Here is a 21,338-nt window from a genome sequence, read left to right as displayed (position 1 = left end):
GGAGACTGGCCTGGGACCCCCACAGGCAGGGCATGCTTGAATGGGCAGATGGGATGGGGCCGCAGACGGGCAGGGAGCAGCATCCAGGATCCAGTAGGATAGGTGGGCAGGGACCGGGATCATGGGGCAGTGACAGGAGGGGAGCAGATTGCAGGTCTGCCCCATGCTGTCACCACTCCACAATCCCGGCCCTTGCCCACTCATGGCCCTGTCCCATCTACCCAGCCAAGTGCACCCTGCCCACCAGGGATCTCAGCCAGTTTCCATGCAAACCCCAGGCACCCATTCTGTCCGGCGGCCCCAGCAGTGGGTGTGCAGTGGATGGGCCTGGGCTGGTAGGGTCGACTGCCCCCTTGCCCTGCTGGGCCAGTACCCTCCACCCAGCAACAGCTCACCAAAGTGAACCTCCAGCCAAACTAACTACCCACCCCTGAGTTAGTGAAACTATTTCCCAGCTCTTCTAACAGAGGATGTTTTGATATATAAATACAGACGTTCAAAATATTGTGCTTAATTTTTCATTTTACTTGGGGGGGTGAACTAATGCTTGCCAGAAACCAATATTTATAGGTAGTTCACTGTCTAAAAATGTGGACAGGTGCCTAGTCAGATTTTCAAAAGCTTAGATGTCTACTCTCATTAAAATATAAGCATTCTGGCTGTAAGCCACAGACCAGCAAACACTTACATGCAAGTAACTCTGAGCACATAGGCAACCTTACTGAGCTCAACAAGACTCTTCAGGTAAATAAAAGTTATTCACATGAGGAAGGGTCTGAAGCATCACAATGATGATCGATTTTAAGTACATTAGTAATCCCATTTAGACTGAAAACATTATTTCAGTACCATAAAGGCTTTTTTTATTTTTTTTAAACTAAAAGCTATAAACAATGTACACTTAGTGCATCTTTAATTTATGATAAATCAAATATTTCAGTAGGGCAACAATAAATTCATAAACAAAGCAGAATTATTTCAGTGCCATATAAATGTTATACAACACTAATAAAATCAATGTTCCAACATACTGTACCTGAGCTTGATGAAAGGCAATTTCTGAAATCTTGTACTGGTTTAAGAAAAGCTTAACATAGTAGAAATTAAAGATACTATTCATCATTCCAGCACCTAATGTGGTCATGGAATATGCCAGTGCATTAGGATGAATTCCTAAAACAATCTTCATTTTCCAAATTGTGATAGTTTCTTCTTCTGCTTCTAATTTAAAAAAAAAAGTTAACAATTAGATAAGTACCATTACCTGATATTTATAAACTTGCTAACAACACAAGATGGCATATTGTAACATAGAACAACTCCATGTTGCTGGGGACAACCAAGAGAGATTTGCCCATGTCAGGGCTGCAGGCTGGGGTCCCACAAATCTGTATTCAAGGATTTCTTCATTCTCAGTCTCTTTTCTACTTCTAAATGTATTGCAAAACTTTTAAGATTATTGGACCATGAGCACAAACCTAAACAGCTACAGTAGTAATTTATCAATACCATTTCTTAATATATATGCAATGCTTAAATGCCAATAGAACATGTCTAACAAAAATAAAGGGAACTTTTATCATAAGTGGCATAACCCAGTCCTACATCTATGTTAGTGCAAATCCAGCTCCCCAAACCACAGATATTTTACAGATCACTCTTTCTTTCATTAGCTTAAAAACTGTTAAATGAAAAACAGACTAAATAAATTTAATTCATATTGATGGATTACCTTGAGGTATCAATATGTAATAAGCTGCAAATTTAGTTCAGTAATGTTTTTAAAACACATTCTTTTAAACCAATTCACGATGATCATTTTTAGTTTAACGTTAATAATAAAAAACAATGTGGAAGCAAACTTCCAGTTAACAAAATAATTAAAAGACAAAACAGAAACCATTACTTTTGACTAGGAATCTTCTTCATCTCTGTTTTCTCCCTTACTAGTCTTATATTACAAAACTAGAAATTTACATAAAGCATCCTGAAGCTAAACATTATGCTCTGTAGTCACACAGCATGTGAAACATCCCTATGGGGTTCAGCCAAGGACATGCAGAGTTCTTAGCTCAGCACTCTCTAACTTAAGCAGTGTATAGGTGGCCCCATCACACTGTGGGGGTGAGGTGGGAAGTTTCAGAAACTGGCCCCGTATGGATGCTCCGTGAAGTGCTAGTCCTGAAGCTGTGTGCTCTGTGTGTGGGTCCATTTGGCGTGTGCCACCCATTTGGGTGGGTGAATTCAAGACCCAGGGCCAGCAGCTAGATGATGGGGCTCCATGGGTCAGATCCAGCCTGCAGACCAGATTTTTGACATCCCTGATTTAGCATAACACTTAATTATTCTTTTCTAATTCAAGTTAGAAACAAAGGAACAGTTGGGATGAGGTGGAAAATGGAAAGAAGCAAGCCTCCATGGCCCTTTGAAGCTGCTTATATTATTAAATGAAAAGATGACTAAAGGTAGCAATAGTAAAAAGACACAACTTTAAATTTAAGCTTGTTACATGTTCCAAATAAATTCTGTATAATGGCTTTACATTGTTCACTGTATCTGACTTTTCACATACAAATGTGAACAGCTAGATTACTTTTCTCTTTTGAAAATCAATTGGTATTAATAGCTCATTCTAATCCACCTAACCATATGTATATCCTCATTAGCACAACTTCAGATTTCTTCCTAAGAAAGCTGTGCAATCCCTCAATATTTCATAGCACACCAATTCTCAAAAAATATATATTTTAAAGAATATTTGCTAATTTCTGATTTATCCCTTCAGTCACTAGAAATTCTGTCTGTAAATATTAATTTCCACTCACTCTTGGTAGACTAAAGCCACAGGCTGCCCTCAGCAAGATTTCCACATCCTTTTAAACTAAGGGAGGCTGCCATCAGCAAAAACTATCACTTCTCATTGTTCCCGGCATGGCTGAAGATAGGCATTTCTGGGGAAGATGATGACCTTTAGTTACCACACAAAGTCCAGGAAACCTGCATAGAGTATGAGTAGACAGCTGCCTAGCTTGTCTACAGATGGTACAGAGTAGCAGCTCTCCAGAAGCAGTAAGTTAAATGTTTCTAGCTGGACACAAAGTGGAGTGTAGCCACGTGGTATGTGGCGCTCCAGATACATCCATGGCACCACATACTATACATTCAATTGTTCTCCTCCCTGCAAGAGAGCAGCGTGGAGGTTTTTTTGGACCCCTGGATATGCACACACGGTGGCAATGGGAGCCACCTAAAGCTGGAGCTGTGCTCTGCTGCCAGCCAGGCTCTGCATGGCAGAAGTAACATGACTGCAGCCCCTGCAGGCCCCCAGTCTCCCCTACCCCGCCATGGGTAACTTGTGCCAGAGCACGCGTGACAGCTAGCAACCCCACACAGTATCCTGCTGCTAGTTGTCCCTGGGGAACCAAACATTCACACACATCTGGACATGGCCAAAATGTGTTAACGCGTCTTTATTTTATACTGGTTTTGTACAATGGTGTGAATTAGCCTGAAGTAGTTGCTGTTACAGCACCTAATCACTAGGTGGGAAGATGAGCACATCATAACCTGCGTGCATTGAGCAGTCTACCCTGGGATAATTGCAAACATACTTTACTTCCACCAGCCTGTTTTTATTCATTTTTTTTCCTGGGGTAGCTTTACACCATGTTCTAGTAAGCTGCACCGCTACAGGGGTTTCCAGTGTGCCTGCTTTTTTTTTTTTTTTTTTGCACCAGTAAGAGGCAATTTATACTTGTGCAATCATGTTGGGCATCCAAACCTTAGGGGCAGATGCTCCCCGCTCAAGGTGAAAAAAAAGTCAGCCAGGCACAAAGTTAACCTGAGCCAAAGAAATAAATACAAGCATTTGTGAGTCACTGCTGGTTTTTGTGCATACTTTTTTTTTTTTTTTTTAAAGAGCCTGGCTCATGATTTCCGGATGTTTGGATAGGCAACACTGCATGCTTTTTGCAGAGTCTTTAAAAAAAACCAACAACATACTAGGTTCTGCAATATTAGGTGGGCTGCAAACTGCATAGCAGCCTTTGCCTTCAGAAGTGAGCTCTAAAGAAGACTATCTACGGGAACCCTCTCACGTTACACTCGACTCTCATCACATCGGACCCACAGACTGCCCTGGATCCTCCTCCAGAACAGGAGAGCGACTGGGTTGCACGATCCCATCCCGGGAAATCTCCTTTGCTCCTGCACAAATCCTTCCTGCTTCCTGCAAGCGGGTGCTGCCGCCGCGCTGCCTCGCGAACAGGCCGGCAGCAGCGCGGGGTCCGCAAGAGCCGCTCGGGCCTCCTCTCAGGGACGGCCTCCCCTGGCCCCCGCACCCCAACGGGGCCAGCCCAGGCGGCTTCGCCTGGCCCTTCCGACGCCCCCTCTCCCAAAGCGGGAGGCGGCTGCGGGCCATGGGGGAGGCGAGGGGCACAGCGGGGCGGCCAGGGAAACAAAGCCCCGGGAGCTGCCTGTGTAGCGAGGGGCGTTGTCACCTCGCCTAGCCCCCGACACGCCGGAGCCCCGGACACCGCCCCGCCGCCATGGCAACCCCGCCTGCCCCCCGCCGCACTAACCGCGCGCCTCCTCCCTCAGCCTGGAGCCTGCGCAACAACCGCGGGGGCGGGGACGTCGTGCGCCCCACCCCGCAGCCTATTGGAGATGCGGAAGATCCCGGCGCGTGATTGGCCCGCGTTCCCGTCGGTCTGCGAGCCGCGGCGCACGATTGGCTGCGCGCCGCGAGGTGGGCGAGCCGGGTTTGAATTGCTCTCGGGAGGGAGGTCGGTTGCCGCTGCCACGTTGCCGCCGCTGGCGGCTCTGCCCTGCCGGCGCCGCGCTCGGCAGCGTCCGGAACCGCTCGGCAGCGTCCGGAGGCAGCTCTGAAGGGAGCGTCGGGGCCGGCGGGTCGGGGCGCGATGCTGGCCGACAGCTTGGTGGAGGAGTTCGAGCTCCGCGAGGATGAACCGTGGTACGACCAGCAGGACCTGCAGCAAGGTGAGGCCGCCCGCGCCGGCGGCACCCGCCGCTGCCCGCGCCCGAGCAGCTGCCGCCTCCCGCACCTGCGAGGGCCGCCGGGGCGGAGGAGGAGACCGGCTCTGCGCTCCCCTAGCCTGCTCGTGCCGCGCGGACCGTCCTGCCCCGCCCGCCCGCCGTCCTGGGCACGAGCACAGCACCTGCGCGCCGGGGCTTCCTTCAGAAACTTCCCTGCGGGGCATGAACTAGGATCCGCCCCGGAGAAACGCGGGGGAAAAACCACTAGAAGCTGATGCTGCGGGACCAGGGATGTGGTGTCGAGCCTTCCCTTGTCTCCAGTTCTCGGGGCGCTTGGAAGCATCCCCTCCTTACTTGGCGATTTGGCAGAATAACGTCTGTGTATTTAACAGAAGCGCGTTACTTAGTTTCTTTTCTAATATGCCATTAGGTGCCACACAGGCTGACCCACATCAACGCTGGGATGGGAGAGGTTCAACCAAGGGTTGCCAACTCTCGTGATTTTTGGCATTGCTCTTCAAGTCTATGTTCCGGGAACGTGAAAAACGTAGCTCTTTCTTTTATTCATATTTATCTGCCTATAAGAAGGAGCTGGGTTTTTTTGCATTCCCAAAGCGCAGACTTTAACAACAACGCCAACGCTCATGAGAGTAGCTTTTTAAAAGATTAATTCTTACAACTTGAAAACCCGCCCGAACCATCTAATTTCAGAGTCTACCATCTTTGACTCTTGTGCCCAAGAAGAAAACAAAGTTTTGGCTGGGGTGTTATGACCCCGCACTCGTTCCTGCCTGGGGCAGGGGTTCGGACCTGATGATCTGTTTAGGTCCCTTCCAACCCTAACAACAATGAAAATTTCACCTGGGGGGGAAATGGAGTTTAATATCTAGTCCCTTTTTATTAAGAAAAAAAGTATGGAAATGACTTTTCTGTTTGCTGGGAGATTCAAGAATGGTAAACAGCAACTTCCTACATCAGATATATGTTTTGGTGCCCTGCTGAAAAAAATTCATGCATGCTAGGAAAATGGCCACCAGCTTCAACAAAGTGTTGACTAGATCACAACCTAAAATGAAAAATAAATGCACAATTCAGAGACTCTTCTAAGACTTGTTTAGAAGTAAGGCTCGTGAACTAAATATTCACAAGGGCTAATCAGTGTATACCATATTGCTTAATAATCTCTTGTTGAAAGGAATGGGCACAACTTACTGCACAATTATCTTGGGTGGATTATTAAAACGTAGGAGCAGGACGCTGGCAACATTATCTTGATGTTTGGTTGCCCAGTTGTAATAACACCTTCAGCAAGGTTTGTACAAGTGTCATGAAGAGATGATTGCTTAGGGAGAACAGGACTTCCAAGTCTGCAGTTTCCAGACATAACAGTTAAACCTAACAAATCTAGACTGATCTGCCAAAATCTTGCTTGCATATTGTACTTTCAGGGACAAGGTGTAAAGTGACTAAACTTGTATTGGCCATTCACGACTGTTCAGGGACTATTCTCATGGTGAAAAGGGAACTTCTTAAATATCTGACCGAGATATTAACCAGCATATTGCCAAAATGTATTCAAGATCACAAAATAAAATGGAATGCAGAAAGATAAGCTTCTGTACTACACTGAAGTTTCAGATGGTCTTTCATTGTTTTTATCCTTATTCAGCTGGTTAGCTATATTCTGTTGTTTACTTGCACACTTGCTTTTATTGCACCTTGAACTCTGAAGGAACATATCAGGCTGCATAGTTTTGTCACCAGCCAAACTCTAAAACTCTGCAGGTGAGGTCAGGTTCATGAAAGCTCACACTGTTTTTCTGGTTTAGTTTGTCTATAGGGTGTAAATCTACCCTGCCTTCTGCTTGACTTCAGACTAACGTGGCAAACCTACCTCTCCAAATTCCCTTAGATGTTAACAAAAGCAGTGTCTGAATACGTCACATTAAATTAATTTAAAAAATGAACACCCTTTAATTCATGCACTAGTAGCCTAACCACCTTTGAAAGCATTGAACACTTTCAGCTCTTCTTGAAACCAAGACTTATCAGTGCCTTAATGTAATTAAAATCAGCACATTGGAAAGCAAATTCTTTCTGCAGTACTTAATGCTCTTAGTTTTAGATGAGACCAAAATTTTATTTTAAGACAAGGTTTACTTTCACATTTGAGTGATTCTGCCTATCATATAGAAACCAATTTCTTCTCTGTCAAGAATAGCAAATTTTTCACATAAGGAAAACATGAATGCTGCTTTGGAACTGCCAAAATAACAGACTACATTTAAGTCTGTAGCATGAGCATCTAAATAAAAGATGGAATCGTACTGTACTCCTTTTGTATTGCTTCATGCTCAGAGTGCTTTGTAAACACAAATATCACACTACCAATATTACACACTAACAGGAAATTACATGCACGGTTTCATTCCTTCCAGTTTTCTAAATACTTTCTTCTCAATTGGTTAGATCTCTTAAGCATATTTTAAATACTTGGTTTTGGCTCTTAAGTCATTTTACAAGTTATGTATGCAGTTGCGTGTCTTTAATAGAATCGTACTACTTGCCTGAAGCATTGAGTCTTAAGTATACCTTGGTATGCTTAGCAACATTTAAGGCAACAAAAATAGCATGAGTTATTGGACGGCTTTAATAAAGATGGCTGATGACCAGCTAAATTTAGTATGTTGTGTGGAATTAGAAAGTCTTAAGTAGGATTGTAATTTATGTAAAGGATTACAGAATCACTGAAGCTGTAGACAGCAATAGGTACTACAGAGCAAGATGTGGAAAAACATGGTTTGGTTTAGGACTTCTTAGTAGACAGGCAAAAAACTCATACTTGCTGCTTTCTAATACAGACTAAGTAGGTAAGATAACATGTAGCAACAAGAGGTCTTAGACAGAATTGGCAGACTGGGAGACTTGTAGAAAGCCGAGGAAAGGAAATGGAGCTACATTTGCACTTAAATAGATGCAAGACCAAAACTAAATGCATGGGGGGAGGAGGGAAGGAATACCAAAGCAAGAATGCTTAAGTCTCTTTCTTTACATTAGGATGTACAAGATGCCTTTGTGCCTAAACACAGCTAACTCACAGATAGCTTTTGTTGGGAGAGAGGACAACTGATTTTCTTAAATAAAGAGCCATTTAAGCTGATAACTTAAAAAATGAGGAATTTGTTTCATGCCACTGAAACCTGCAATGCAAGACCTCTTTTTCTCAGGTGTCTAAATCGCATTGGAAGGAACACTACGTTCTCCTTGGCTTGTCCTTCCTTGTATTCTGGGTGGCTGCCATGTGTGGGGATAATTCTATATATCTAAAAATTAGCAAGATTGTATTACCAGTGGGCATGCTTGAGACAACTTGGTCATGGTCTAAGTGCTGTTAAAGATGTGGAAAATTTCAGATGTTAAACAATGCATCTCTTACACTCCATGCTCCTCTTGATATTAAATAATACCATGTTTAGATGGTTTACTGTTCCAGCAATCACCTCAAGATTATTAGTTTCCACTGTTGTGTTTTTAGTTTAGGACCAAAATATGTGTCATGTCCTCACATGCTAATTATTGTTCACAAATCTTCCATAACGCAGATTTGTGAATGCCAAGCTCACCTTTCAAAGGAAGGTTTTTGATTCTAGACATGGTCCCTGTAAAATGTCTTTGCCTTTCTCAACAACAGCTGTATTCATGAGAACTCTGAAGGTGGCTGAGGGGGATTGTGCTGAAAGAGAGCCTAAATATCTCTGAGAATAAATGACCCTTACAATAGCTTTGGGGAAGAAAAGAAAACAACTATTGTATTGCACTGATTATAAATCAAGATACACTACATATCTGAGCACACACTTTGCATCTGTGTGAGCTCAGTGTTTGTCAGTCTTCCTATTTCACCAGGGAAAAACTTGTCAAAAGTGTAGCTGCTTGATCCCCTGTGAGCTAGGCTGGTGGTGGTGATTACAACTGAGGGGGGTAGCTTGAGAGATGAGGACATCTAGTCCCCCATCATTCCCCTCAGGGCTTGTCTAAACATAATTTAAGAGGCTTCTTGAATTTATTGTCTCCCAAACCTTCCAGCTCCCCTCACCGCCTGAGCCCTGACTAGTCAACGACACGTCACTTTAAGGTGGTATCACCCTCTAGCTTACTGCAGGATCTGGGGTAAGAACCACTCAGAGGAGGTGGTCTAGTAAGCTTTATACAGTTCTCCCCTCTCATGATGGGAAAGGTGCCTTTCATTCATAATAATTTGTAGAGAGGGAAAAATGAGAAGATGGAGCGGGGGGGGAAAGAAGGACAGAGAAAAATCCTGGAAGATGAGTGAAAGGGAAAAGGGAGTGTGAAGGTAGGAGGAAGAGGCAAAGGAAAGGGTGAGGATGAAACATAAAAGAAGGGAGATTTTTTACATTTCAGATCAATTCCAAAATTTTCGTTACAGCCCAAATGAATGCTGTATTCAGAGTCAGCATCTTTCACAAATAATTTGTAGTGGAGTGAAATGTCTCAACAAAAACAGTTGTGATATAAGCGCAACACTTTCTCAAGGGCATAACTGAAACATGCTCAAATGTGATAATGTTCAGCTCACACAATTGTACATAAACTGTATGACCCTTTTTGTCTTTTAGATCTACATCTTGCTGCTGAGCTTGGGAAGACATTACTAGATCAGAACACTGAGCTGGAAGAATCTTTACAACAAATGTATGCAACCAATCAAGAGCAACTACAGGAGATAGAGGTAAATATTTCAGGGTGTTATCAGTTCAAATACTTTTGCCAGATGCAAATTAAAAGGATTTGGATGCCAGGGAACTGTGGTATTGAGATTTTCAAAACTTTGTCTCAAGAAGATATCCTGCTACTTCTGGCAGCCAATTTAGGCTATTTTCAAATTCTGAAAATTTGAGACCTCATATAGACTTAATCATAAAACATACTTTTCTCTGATTAGCAAAAGGTTTGGAGCCAGACTTAGACAAGTAAAAAAAAAAATTATTTCCATCAATAACAGATTTCTTATGTAGAAACTACTTAGTTCAGTAATTTGTTTATTTGCTAAACCTTCCTGTACTTGTCACTTGAAGTGTGAAATTTGTCACTTGTGTAAAACATTTCAGTGGCTGTTACACAAGCTTAACTTGAGACATTCAGGATGGAGAAACTCTTAACAAATGGATCAAATTCTGAGATACTGATTTTTTAAAAATAAGCTGGGGTAATTGAGCAGGTATATGTTTATCCCCTAGAAAGAAAAGCAAAGACACAAGATCAGGAACTCCAGGCTGCAAATAGTTAAGCTTTTTTTCTAGATTTGTCAAAACTTTATGGATTATCATGCACATATGTATCTAACTTTTCAATTAAAAGACTCGTAAGGATGGTCTGGTCAACAGTTTAGAAGCCATGGATATAAAAGAAGCCTAAAGCGGTTTGACAGGCATCATTGTTTGAAATATAGTGCCATAGCATGGCTGGTTTTTCCCATTAAACCTATGAGCATGAGAATCATGTTTTGCTTAAAAGGATTCCTTTACATGGTAGAGAGCAATGTGATGTGTTTATTGTATACTCCATAGTTTAGTTTGAACAACAAGCATTAAAGTAAAACTAATTCAAAATACACTTACTCTGTTTACAAAGTGCAGTCACTACTTCAGTCACCCATTGATAGAAACCTTACATTCTTTAGTTGGGGGAAAGGAGCTGTGCCTGGTATTTACTAAAGAAATCAGGTGCCTGAAGAGTCTGTATGGTGCAGGTAGTATTTTCAAGCAGTAATCATTTTAAAACAGTAACTAAACTGCTCTTGCAATTAAGAGAATGTTTAAATGTTCTTTGTACATCAATGGCAGACGCCACAGCCTTAACACACACTTGCTACTGATATGCATATGAATGTAAACTAATGCTGTGATAGAGAAAGGTATGACTCTTGGTAAATACCACCCTATTCACAGATTTCAAGCCTTGTTTGTTCCTTTTTATGTAAAAATCATATCAACTGGGTCAAAAACTTGTACCTCCCATTCAATTTACTTTTTTTTTTCTCCTGCATTTAAGTTCTTGTAGATATTCTCTTTATAGTCTGGTCATTCTGTAGTATCAACAACAACAAAAAAATCAAAACAGTGGATTTGCAAATTACAGCAAAGCACCTATCTGTGTGCATGTGTGCACGCGCACACACACACAGGTTTCCCTTGCTTTATATGGGTTCTGTATGTGTGGATTTGCTCTTATGCAATGACCTTTTTTATACCAAAAATTCGTTATATGCGAGGTAAGTTCACTCTTATGCGATCAGTGTGGTGGAAGCCTGGAGTCAGCTGCTTTGTGCGGTGGATTGTGGGAGTGACATGCACCAAAATATAGTCTCCTGTGTGGATTGGTGCTCCTCGCTCATCGTTTGCGACACGTTTCTGTAGTTGCTGTCCCCATTATGATAGTGTGCTGTGCTTGTGTGCACTGTCTGATGTTGGCAAGTACCAAAATTGTCTTGTAAAAGTGGTAGAAATGGGTCTGGGGGTCAGTACAGTCGAGGTCTTGGAACATATCCCTATTTGTTACATTGTAAAGTGGGTTCCCTTTATGTGAATTCAAGTTATGCACTGTTTTCCAGGAACGCATATACAGCATAAAGTAAGGGAAACCTGTATGTAAAAAACTGAAATGACTCCCTCATGTATACATGGTTCACAAACAAGATTTATTACTAGAATCTAAAGTGTTAGACTGCTACAGACTGCTATACAAATACTTCTAGGTCTCAAATTCTGACTCACTTCTACAGTGTCCTTATCAAGGGAATGCTTTAATTTTGCCAGCTGGGTAAATGAAAGTTGTCCGTTCTACAGATGTTCCCTGGAACATAGAACTAAACAAGGCATCGGCAACCCCTGGCACATGTGCTGAGCATGGCACGCAAGCCTGTTTTCCTCCGCACGTGCTGGGGCTGGGAAGGCAGCAGCTGTTTGCAGCCTCCCAGCTGCAGTTGACCCCAGCTCTGGGTAGCTGCTGCCAACTGGGAGCCCAGGCTGCTCCCAGCAGGCAGCTGGGATGCTGCAAGCCCTGCTGGGAGCAGCCTGGGCTCTGTGGCTATCAGCAGCTACCTAGAGCCGGGGCTGGCTGCAGCCGGGAGGGTACAAACAGCTGCTGCCTCCCAGCCCCAACCCCGACGGGCACAGTGCCAGCACCTGCTGCCTGCCCGGGGCCGGAGGGCAGGAGCTGTTTGTAGCCTCCTGGCTGCAGCCGGCCCTGGCTTCGGGTAGCTGCTGATAGCCACGGAGCCCAGGCTGCTCCCATGGAAGCCCTGCTGCAAGTAGCCCAGGCTCTGTGGCTATCAGCAGCTACTCAGAACCTGGGCCAGCTGCAAACATCAGCTTCCTCTCCCCCCTGACCCCACCCCAGGCTCTAGGGAGGCAGCACATTCCAGCAGTGCTCCCCGCTGTGCTGCCCTCACCGCTTCTGCAAAGCTTTGCCCAGGGGCACAATCCTGCGCTGCTGCTCCTGTGCACACAAGGGAAGTGTGGCAGGGCAGCAGGGAGCTGGGAGCAGGCAGCTTTCTGCGCCCCCCACTGTGCCCTGCTGCCCGGGTTTGAGGGCAGCACAGCGGGGAGCACTGCCAGTATGTGCTGCCTTCCTGGGGCTGGGAGGCAGCTGGGGCTGGGGTGGAGAGGTAGCAGATGTTTGCAGGTGGCCCAGGTTCTGGGTAGCTGCTGACAGCCACAGAGCCTGGGCTGGGGGGCAGGGACTTTGTATGGGAGGCAAGGGTCATGAGCAGGGCAGGGGCTTTTGTTGGGGCAAGGGGCACAAGCAGGGCGCATCCTGCCATGTACCCCCAGTCCTCATTTTGTTTTTCTGGCATGCCAGCACTCCGACACCTTCCAAGGTAGGCATTGTTGGGGGTTTTTGGCACTCTGGCCAAAAAATGTTGCCTACCCTGAATTAAGCAGACCATGGTTACATTTGCTTCATTGAGTTAAAAGAAAAAAAACTAGTAATGACTAATACAGATCAAATTCAGTTAGCTGCACATAATAGAATTTGTGCATTTTTAAAAATACTAGGAAGTGTATATATACAAAATTGTTATGTTGCAAAGTGAAGCACTTGAAAGTTAGGCACATAATTTAAAGTTGCCTTGACAAATGACAATTCAGCTTCCTTGTGCATATGCACTAGGTCAGATTAGTTAAAGATCAATCCTCAACTCATTGTCTTTGTACCAACTTTTGAATGTTGCTGCAGATTTGGGGGAAAATTTCTAGGCATCAGTAGGCAAAACTAATTTTTGGTTTGTCAGATCTTCACCAAAAGAAGGAAATGGGGAACATGCAGAGACTGATACTTGGTTAGCAGCCAATGATTTCAACAATCCAAAATTGTGCCAAGGGAATTTGTTTGTATCTGGTGACATAACAATATTCCTAAATTTAGCTTTGTTCATCCTCCCATACAGTTTAAAGTGTTAGCACCTTGAAAGACTCCTATGAGAGGAGAAGTGAGACCTGTGAGGACATACAAGAACTCCTGACATGGAATGGAAAACAGAGGAAAGACAGAGGCCCTCAAAGGAGGTCTTTGGCATTGGAGATTAGAAGATGCACACCACCCCAAGATGGGGAGGGGAAAGTGCCCATGCCTGGGGAATCATTGCACACAGTTCCTGAAATAAAGGGAGAAAACAGGATGGCAGGAGACACCTGTGGGAATAGACTAATTGAGGAGTTGGCGATGTGTGCAAACTACTTAGCCTAAAAATACAACAATGTGAGATCCTTTAATGATAACACATGTTCATATTCCCTCCTTTCTCCCCTCACAGGAAGTCTATCTAGTGATTAAGACAAGATAAACGTGCAAGGTCCAGATTTCTAATTGTATAGGCAGGTCTTAAATCTGACACGTGTAATGTATAGGTGGGGCTTGACTTGCCACCTTAAAGAAATTTATTTTTATACTCTTAATTTTTTTTTCAGAATATCAATTCTTTTTATACAGTGAACTGGACTACCAAATGTTTTGCTCTTACTTTCGATAACTTGCGTTTAATAGCTCTCTCTCCCTCTCATGGCTGCCGACTTCTTGCAACAAAGCTTTAAGACTAACTGCAAGGCGTATCCTGAAATGTAGTGCACTCTACTGCATGGAAAGGATGAAGGAAGCCAAGAGGTGCATGTAGGTCTGATCAAAGTTATCCCTTTGAAGATTAAAACTAGCAAACGTTGACACCCTGAGGTACAGTTTGATTGTTGCTGCAGACCTTTGCACTGACACGTATGCAATAACTAATCATGATAAATGTAATAAATGCAGCAACAGTACATTAGAAGGAAAGCAAGAGGGACTGCCTGACCCTGTTTGGGTACTGGCAGCTCCTAAATCCAAATTTAGAAGCTATAGTACTCACTTTTCATAATAATATGGTAGAGTACAAGCCTGCTAGACAGTTTTATCATCTGCAGCCATATAGTAAGCTGTTCTACTTCCTTTACAACTGATATAGATGCTGCTGTGAATTACAAAATTATTAAGAAGCCCATTTAACCTTTTAATGGTATTCGAGGGCAGAAACTCATCTGTAGTAGTATTTCAAGCTACACTGGTAAAGGGAAAGTGAGGCGATCGAGCAGTTTTTGCTTTTCCTCCTGTTTCCCATGTTGCTCTGATTTCACTCCACCTAAAGTACAGTCTCTTTGGATAAAGCAATAAGGACTCATGGTAGAGGTGATATCTTTTATTAGTCCAGGTAGATTTTTGCAAAAGAAAATTCTTTAATTGCAAGCTTTTGGGCAATTAAAGACTTTTTTTTTTTTCTTCAAAAATCATAGAAGTCGGGTCGGAAGGGACCTTGTAGATCTTCAAGTCCGACCCCCTGCCTGGGCAGGAGGAGAACTGGGCTCAAATGACCCCAGCCAGGTAGGCATCAAGCCTCTTCTTAAAGACCCCCAGGGTAGGAGCCAGCACCACTTCCCTTGGAAGTTGGTTCCAGATCTTAGCCGCCCTGACTGTGAAGTAGTTCTTGCGGATGTCTAATCTAAACCTACTCTCCAAAACTTGTGGCTGTTATTCCTTGTTATCCCGGGGGGCGCTAGGGGAAACAAGGTCTCCCCCAAACCCTTCTGGTCCCCCCTAGTGAGTTTATAGACAGTCACCAGGTCCCCCCTCAGCCTTCTCTTGTGAAGGCTGAACAGGTTCAGGTCCCGTAACCTCTCGCTGTAGGGTCTGCCCTGCAGTCTGCGGATCATGCGGGTGGCCCTCCTCTGGACCCTCTCAATGTTGTCCACATCCCTCTTGAAGTGGGGCGCCCAGAACTGGACACCGTACTCCAGCTGTGGCCTGACCAGTGTCGCATAGACACTAGTTGGTCTAATAAAAAAATATCACCTCTACCACGAGTCCCGATTGCTTTTTCCTCTAGACCAATATGACTACAACCTGGATCTCTTTGGATAGGTTTTCTTGATTCATAACAACTGAAGGCACCTAAATTCCAATTCTACTCTGTATGCTCTCACTCTTCTACTGCTAAAGAAACCATGAACGACTCCTGTTCTGAGACCAGAGGACAAGGAAAGTTAATCTGAGGCTGCTGTATAGAGATTCTGTTGGCTAATCCATGTGCTATTCTTGTGTAAATCCTGTCATACTTGCAAACTGCAAAAAGCTCTAGCCAAAAGCTATCCAGTTGATCTAGTAGTTATTATGTGCGTCCGCAGTCCTAGATTAACTTGTAATCCTTTCTTAGATTGCCTAAAATGTGAACTAACTTTGAATGAGGTAAAAGGTTAAGTAGAATAAATATTAGAAGCTGTTATAACATAAGCCAATAGGATCTTATCTAGGAATCTTTCAGGCAGCTTAGATGTGGCTTGGTAACTTTGAACACTTGGCATCTAAGTGTATGTAACACTTAACTCTAAAACTATTATGTTCTAAATTTAGTGTTCATCTTTACATTTTGAATGCTAATTAGCTTTGTTTTTAATTCCATGGTATTTCTGCTTCATAGGGTTTTTCATATTTGTATTCAGAGTCCCTGGAATTTTAAACACTTATGTGAATTTTAGAACACACTTAAATACTTTTCAGTGTTGAATAGCCCAAGATGTTTATAATGCCAAGAGGCATTATAGAGATGGCAGTTTAGTACTCTTACAGTGGAAAGCTTTATTTGGGCTTTCCAAAGATTCACAAATAGAAAAATAGTGTGACAGGATTTCATATAAAAGTAATGACTGGCACTATACACAGGGAGATATTCTAGTTATTGTAATTGGTCTGTCCCAGCTGCTTGCCTACAGATCACTTGCAAAATATCAACTTTTTAGTTTAAGACTAAGCTAAACTTTGCATTCTAAAATTCTTAGTGCTGCTTCATGCTGAAAATGTATGACCCTGATATTACAGTTGTTTAAACTGCATAGTTACTATTAGAAGTAGTAACTTGCATCACAGCCTGTTTGTTCTCTCCATAAGATGGAATCCACTAAGCTTTTCCATCATCTCTCTATACATCTCTCTCTATTGTCACTGCAAAAAAAAAAAGAAGCAAAATGGCAATACTTAGATAAATGTAAGTTAGAAATTGAATGAGAAGCCAAAAAGGCCTTTAGCAGTATAAAGTGTAAAGCAGAGTAATTATCTTGCAGTACCTTACAAAGCAAGTGGAACTCTTACGCCAGATGAATGACCAGCATGCAAAGGTCTATGAACAACTGGATGTTACAGCAAGAGAACTGGAAGATTCAAATCAAAAACTAGTTGCTGAGAGTAGATCCTCACAACAGAAGATACTAAGGTAATGTAGCTGTTTCTGTTTAGTGAGCTTTATTTGGTTTTTATAGTAAGGGAGTGGCAGGAAAGTATGAGTACATTACTTTGTTTGGGTGGCTGGATTTGTCTACAGTTGTCTAATATTTGACTGAAGTAGTGGTTTTGTTTTAAAGATTACTTGGCAGTCAAGGAGGTTTGAGAGAAATTGCAGCTTTAGTGTGTAGTGATTTATCATGCCCGTGACTTAGCATTTCCTGGCTTTAACAGTTTGATCTATTTGTTAATTTGTAGCCTGACTGAGACTATTGAAAGTTTGCAAACCCACATTGATGACCTCCAGAAACAAGTGGAAGAGTTGAAGAAATCTGGACGAGGCCGTTTGAACCATGACAGAGCTGAGCAGCCAAGATCCATGCATAGCTTCTCATGTTTGAAGGAGCTGTATGACCTTCGCCAGTAAGAGACCATCACAATGACATGTCACTTTACTATGCCAGCAGGCATCTGAATCTTTCACCGACTTTACTTGCAGCAGAGCAGAAAATTTAGTCTCACTTAAGACAAATGGGTTAGACATGAAAACAGGTTCTACAAGTCTGCTTTATCCAGCTTTTAATTTTTTTTTTTATATAGGGGTAGCCATCTGGCAGCACATGCATCATAAATGACATAGTTTCTGTGTGGCATGCAGCAAGTTGGGGAGGGGACAGGTAGTAAGTATCATGGTAGATGGGGCAGAGAGGAGAAAGCAGAGCAGGAGAGCACAGGACAAAGCAAAGCAGCAGCTGAGTCAGGGGAAGAGGATCAGAGTGGCACTCTAAGGGTTTGGGGGCCAATTTGTGGGAAAAGGGTTGGTCCCCACTGGTTTAAACTAATATTCTCTGTATAACTTAAGTGCTTTTTAGTTTTCCTGCTCCCTTTGCTACTTTTATGATTATTCCATGGAATATTCTCTCAGATTTCTTCTTTCCTTCTACTTCAGTCTGCAGATAGATTAATTTCACTCTTCAAGTTAAGTTCAAGGCAGACAACTATTCTAACTGTTCTCTGATTTCACTTTAATTTGGATTGAAGGGAAAGATGATACAAAGCAAACTTGCAAGGTTTACAGCCAAAACTTTAAACTATAGAGTATTTGTACCAATTTTGACATTCTAGTCTTCTAGTATCACAACTTTTTAGAGGAACCTCTAGGCAGGTGGATTGTTTGGTTCAATACAAGGAATGTCCTGTAGGAATGTAACCTATTAAGAACCTTTTGAGTCTTAGGTCTTCTTGGAAGTTCTCTGCCTCCAATCTGACACTCAAAATAAGCAGCTCACATTCTACCTGAATTAGGAAGATGAGGCATTGTAGTTTTGTTTGGGTAATAGGTTTTTAGGTTCATTGTTGAAAGTGTCTACTTCCTCCATCAAGTTATTGCACAGGATTAAAATGTATCCAGGACAGTCAGTTTAATCAGGTAGAAGTATAAAACCATGGAGCCCTAACTTCTAATGTCTCTCTGTTTCTGCAGGTATTTTGTTTATGATCATGTTTTTGCAGAAAAAATTGCCTCCATGGATAGTCAGTTAAGTCCCATGGAAGAAGAAAACGAGAACTTGAAAAAGGCAATGACTGTACTGCAGGCTCAACTTAACCTGGAAAAGGAAAAGAGAGTGACAATGGAAGAAGAGTATAGCCTTGTGATAAAGGAAAACAGTGACCTTGAACAGAGGCTGGTTGATATAGATTTGTATCGGGCTCGGGCAGAAGAGCTTGAAACGGAAGTTGCTGAAATGAAGCAGATACTTCAGTCTGAAAATGCACTGAATAGTGTAGAGAAACTGGTTCCAGAATCATTTTTTATCTCATTTAGAGAGCCTTTAGAAAGGGAACTCAGTCAGAGCCTTTCAGAGGGTATAGCTCTGGCTGTCCCAGAGCTTGACAAGGTAGCCCTAAAAAGAAGTAACAGTGAAACCTTTCTAAGCAGTGCTGCCAGTGGAGACATTCTAAGGGGCCATGAGGAAACCTGTATCAGGAGAGCAGAAGCTGTGAAGCAGCGAGGTATCTCTGTGCTTAATGAAGTTGATGCTCAGTATAATGCTCTAAGAGTAAAGTATGAGGAACTTCTGAAGAAATGTCAAATGGATGAAGATTCCTTGAAGCACAAGGCTGTACAGACATCAAAACAGTATTCAAAAGACACTAATCTGGAGAACTCCCAGTTTGATCTCTCAGTTAGTGATAGAGAGTCTGCAAATGTGGAACTGACAGGCTCCCCCACAAATGCTCTTCCTGAATATAAAGCTCTTTTCAAGGAGATTTTTAGCTGTATCAAGAAAACCAAGCAAGAAATAGATGAACACAGAGCTAAATATAAATCTCTGTCTTCTCAGCACTAACACTTTACATGTTATCAGTGCTTATGATCTAATGACCAGTTATCTGTATTCCAGAAAGCAGGGCAGGGGGGTTTTAAAGGGGCCTTCAAGGGTTTTGTACATACCTTGATATGTGCCACATGTAGTTCTAGAAATTGACCCCATGTTCAAAATTGACTTGTAAATATATATGTTAATCAGTCCATTGTATTTTGTGTGCATAATACCCCTGCCTAGCAAAGGATTTAGTGTTAATTGGTAGTCATTAGCAGTCTTAAAGCAGGAAATGTAGCTTAATTTTCTTACTAGGTTTGGCCTCTTCAAAGCAGTAATTGACAATCTAGTTCACGCTGCCTAATTTGCTACAGAAACCAGAGACCAAAGCAGCATTTACTGCATTATTATACTTTTCTACTGGAAACCTAGAGGTAAGCTTTCCCTGGGGGTCACAAGTGAGAGGTTCTGGACTGGACATAGCCCTGTAGTTGTGTGCTTTTCTTCCTAAAAACATACTGTTGTGGACAGTTGCTGTTTGAGTCTTGATACTGAAGTTAGCTATCAAGATTGATGCGTTTTCCCAAAGGAGTGAGAAAGCTGGCACAGCAGCCAATTCTTCTCCTTGTTTAGGCTGGTACCTAGCTTTCACATGCACTAAACTCACAGATTACCACAAGAATCTTTATATTTAAGGGATTACGTGTAAAGGTGGTTGGTTTTTGTTCTTTGTAGGTTTTTGTTTGTTTGTTTCTGTTGGACAGTTTATTTTTTAGGGCAGTTTTGTCTTAAGCTAAGATACTGTGAATCATGCACGCTGCCTAGGACCTTACTGTTCCTTTACAATTGTACACTTACTAAGTGCATTTTTGTGCGGTTTTTTAAAACTATTTGATCAGATGGAATGTTGCAATTTTGTTTAATCTTTGTGATAACTTTGGTTTATAGACCTCACTCTTCAACTTTCTAAGAGACAGGCTGGGTAAATTGTTAAACACTTGCCTGTCACCTCTGATATCACTTTAGCTTGAGCTGGTGTAAACCTATATGTTAACAGCAGTAAAAAATCCAACTTCTTTAGAAGATCTGAATATAATCACTAAGAACCAGGGCCAAGAAACAGTTATCATCTTCTTATACCTTTTTCCTCTTTCCACTTGATAAATTACTTCAAAATAAGCTTTTTCAGTTTCTGAAAATACAGAATGTGGATGAATGCATCTAGAGCTGCATCAGGGAATTGGAAGAGGAAATGTAGAAAATGAGCTGAGGATTGGCAACTAGATAAATATGTTTAATCACCTTTCAGCACAGGTTGAGTGCTGTCAGCTGTTGGTATGCAGGTCAAATTTGTGATCATCTATCCACTTGAATTACCTATGTAAACCAAATTATTGCAAGGTGTTGACACTAATTTTATGGCTTTAGTTATAAGTGCTGCTCCTATTACAAACTTCTGTCTGCCTTTATACCACAGGTTGGTGGGGTTTTGTTTGTTTTTAAAATATATATATGTGTCCATTGGTTATGATATTTAAATTTCCACAACCCTAAAACTTGTAAGTTTGTATTGTATTATAAACACCTATTTAAAAAAATGTGGAACTTATGACTTTTTCTAAAATGCAAATAAATCCATCTTGGTGAAGTTAATGGGGTTCATTCTTTTAGTTGTACCTAACCATGTGAAGCTGCCATTGTCAAATACAGATCAGGAGTTAACTGGCTGGAAGGCACTACTAGTATCACCTGTGCTCTCATCTGTAACTCAATGAAATTCTTGTGCATTTTCACTAAAATATATTGTGAGGGGCTTTTTGAGAGGAACCAAAGGGTTTTAACTCCTCTTGCTCCTCATTATAATATGCAGGTTACATAATTCCTGCAGGGGATATGAGGAAGTATCCTTCTTCGTAGACATACCTCTCCTCATGTGTTTGCCTTAAACAGAGGATGCTAAACTGGCTCCTTGCTTCTAAGTCACGGGCTGGAAACTTCTCTGTTCAGATCCCTTTTGCATGAAGTGTTGTACAGACACAAACATCTATTTCAAAAGCACTATGTCATCAGGCAAAAAATGGACTAGAGTGTTAAGAGTTAAGCTCCAGGGGCCATTGCAAAAGGGAAGTGAAGATGAGGTAATTTTGATGTCTTCAGGAAGCTTATCTTAAGTTTGAGAGCATCAAGGTATCTGTTTGA

General features: G+C 42.4%; 2 protein-coding genes across 4 annotated transcripts in view; one reads left to right on the top strand and one right to left on the bottom strand.

The window, feature by feature from the left end:
• Nucleotides 1-4,699, bottom strand: part of LOC102561265 (transmembrane protein 180) — a 35,884-nt gene extending 31,185 nt beyond the window's left edge. Inside the window, exons 1-3 of one of the 3 annotated variants that reach the window (XM_019494712.2) lie at nucleotides 4,581-4,699; nucleotides 2,826-2,951; nucleotides 1,037-1,221 (exon numbers count right to left, since the gene is read on the bottom strand). In XM_019494712.2, the coding sequence (XP_019350257.1) occupies nucleotides 1,037-1,189 (153 nt within the window). In that variant the 5' untranslated portion in view covers nucleotides 1,190-1,221; nucleotides 2,826-2,951; nucleotides 4,581-4,699. Of the gene's footprint in view, nucleotides 1-1,036; nucleotides 1,222-2,825; nucleotides 4,550-4,580 lie in introns of those variants that run through there. The other 2 variants (XM_019494711.2, XM_019494710.2) reach the window with 2 other exon arrangements.
• A 104-nt stretch (nucleotides 4,700-4,803) lies between these two features.
• CDR2 (cerebellar degeneration related protein 2) lies at nucleotides 4,804-20,792 on the top strand. The gene is made up of 5 exons (XM_006273676.4): nucleotides 4,804-4,998; nucleotides 9,633-9,745; nucleotides 16,659-16,807; nucleotides 17,074-17,238; nucleotides 18,299-20,792. The coding sequence occupies exons 1-5, from the start codon at nucleotides 4,920-4,922 to the stop codon at nucleotides 19,164-19,166; spliced, it is 1,374 nt and encodes a 457-aa protein (XP_006273738.2). The 5' UTR covers nucleotides 4,804-4,919; the 3' UTR covers nucleotides 19,167-20,792.
• The last annotated feature ends 546 nt before the right edge of the window (nucleotides 20,793-21,338 follow it).

The sequence above is a fragment of the Alligator mississippiensis genome, chromosome 13 (assembly GCF_030867095.1).
Source record: "Alligator mississippiensis isolate rAllMis1 chromosome 13, rAllMis1, whole genome shotgun sequence".
NCBI classification, from domain to species: Eukaryota; Metazoa; Chordata; order Crocodylia; family Alligatoridae; genus Alligator; species Alligator mississippiensis.
This window is presented reverse-complemented; position numbering and strand designations above follow the sequence as displayed.

What these genes read in the sequence shown, in the direction of transcription:
- CDR2 (XM_006273676.4), top strand. Translation starts at nt 4,920, where the DNA reads ATGCTGGCCGACAGCTTGGTGGAGGAGTTCGAGCTCCGCGAGGATGAA. An exon ending in TCACAACAGAAGATACTAAG is followed by an intron (nt 16,808 to 17,073) that starts GTAATGTAGCTG and finishes GTTAATTTGTAG; the next exon opens with CCTGACTGAGACTATTGAAA. An exon ending in GAGCTGTATGACCTTCGCCA is followed by an intron (nt 17,239 to 18,298) that starts GTAAGAGACCAT and finishes CTGTTTCTGCAG; the next exon opens with GTATTTTGTTTATGATCATG.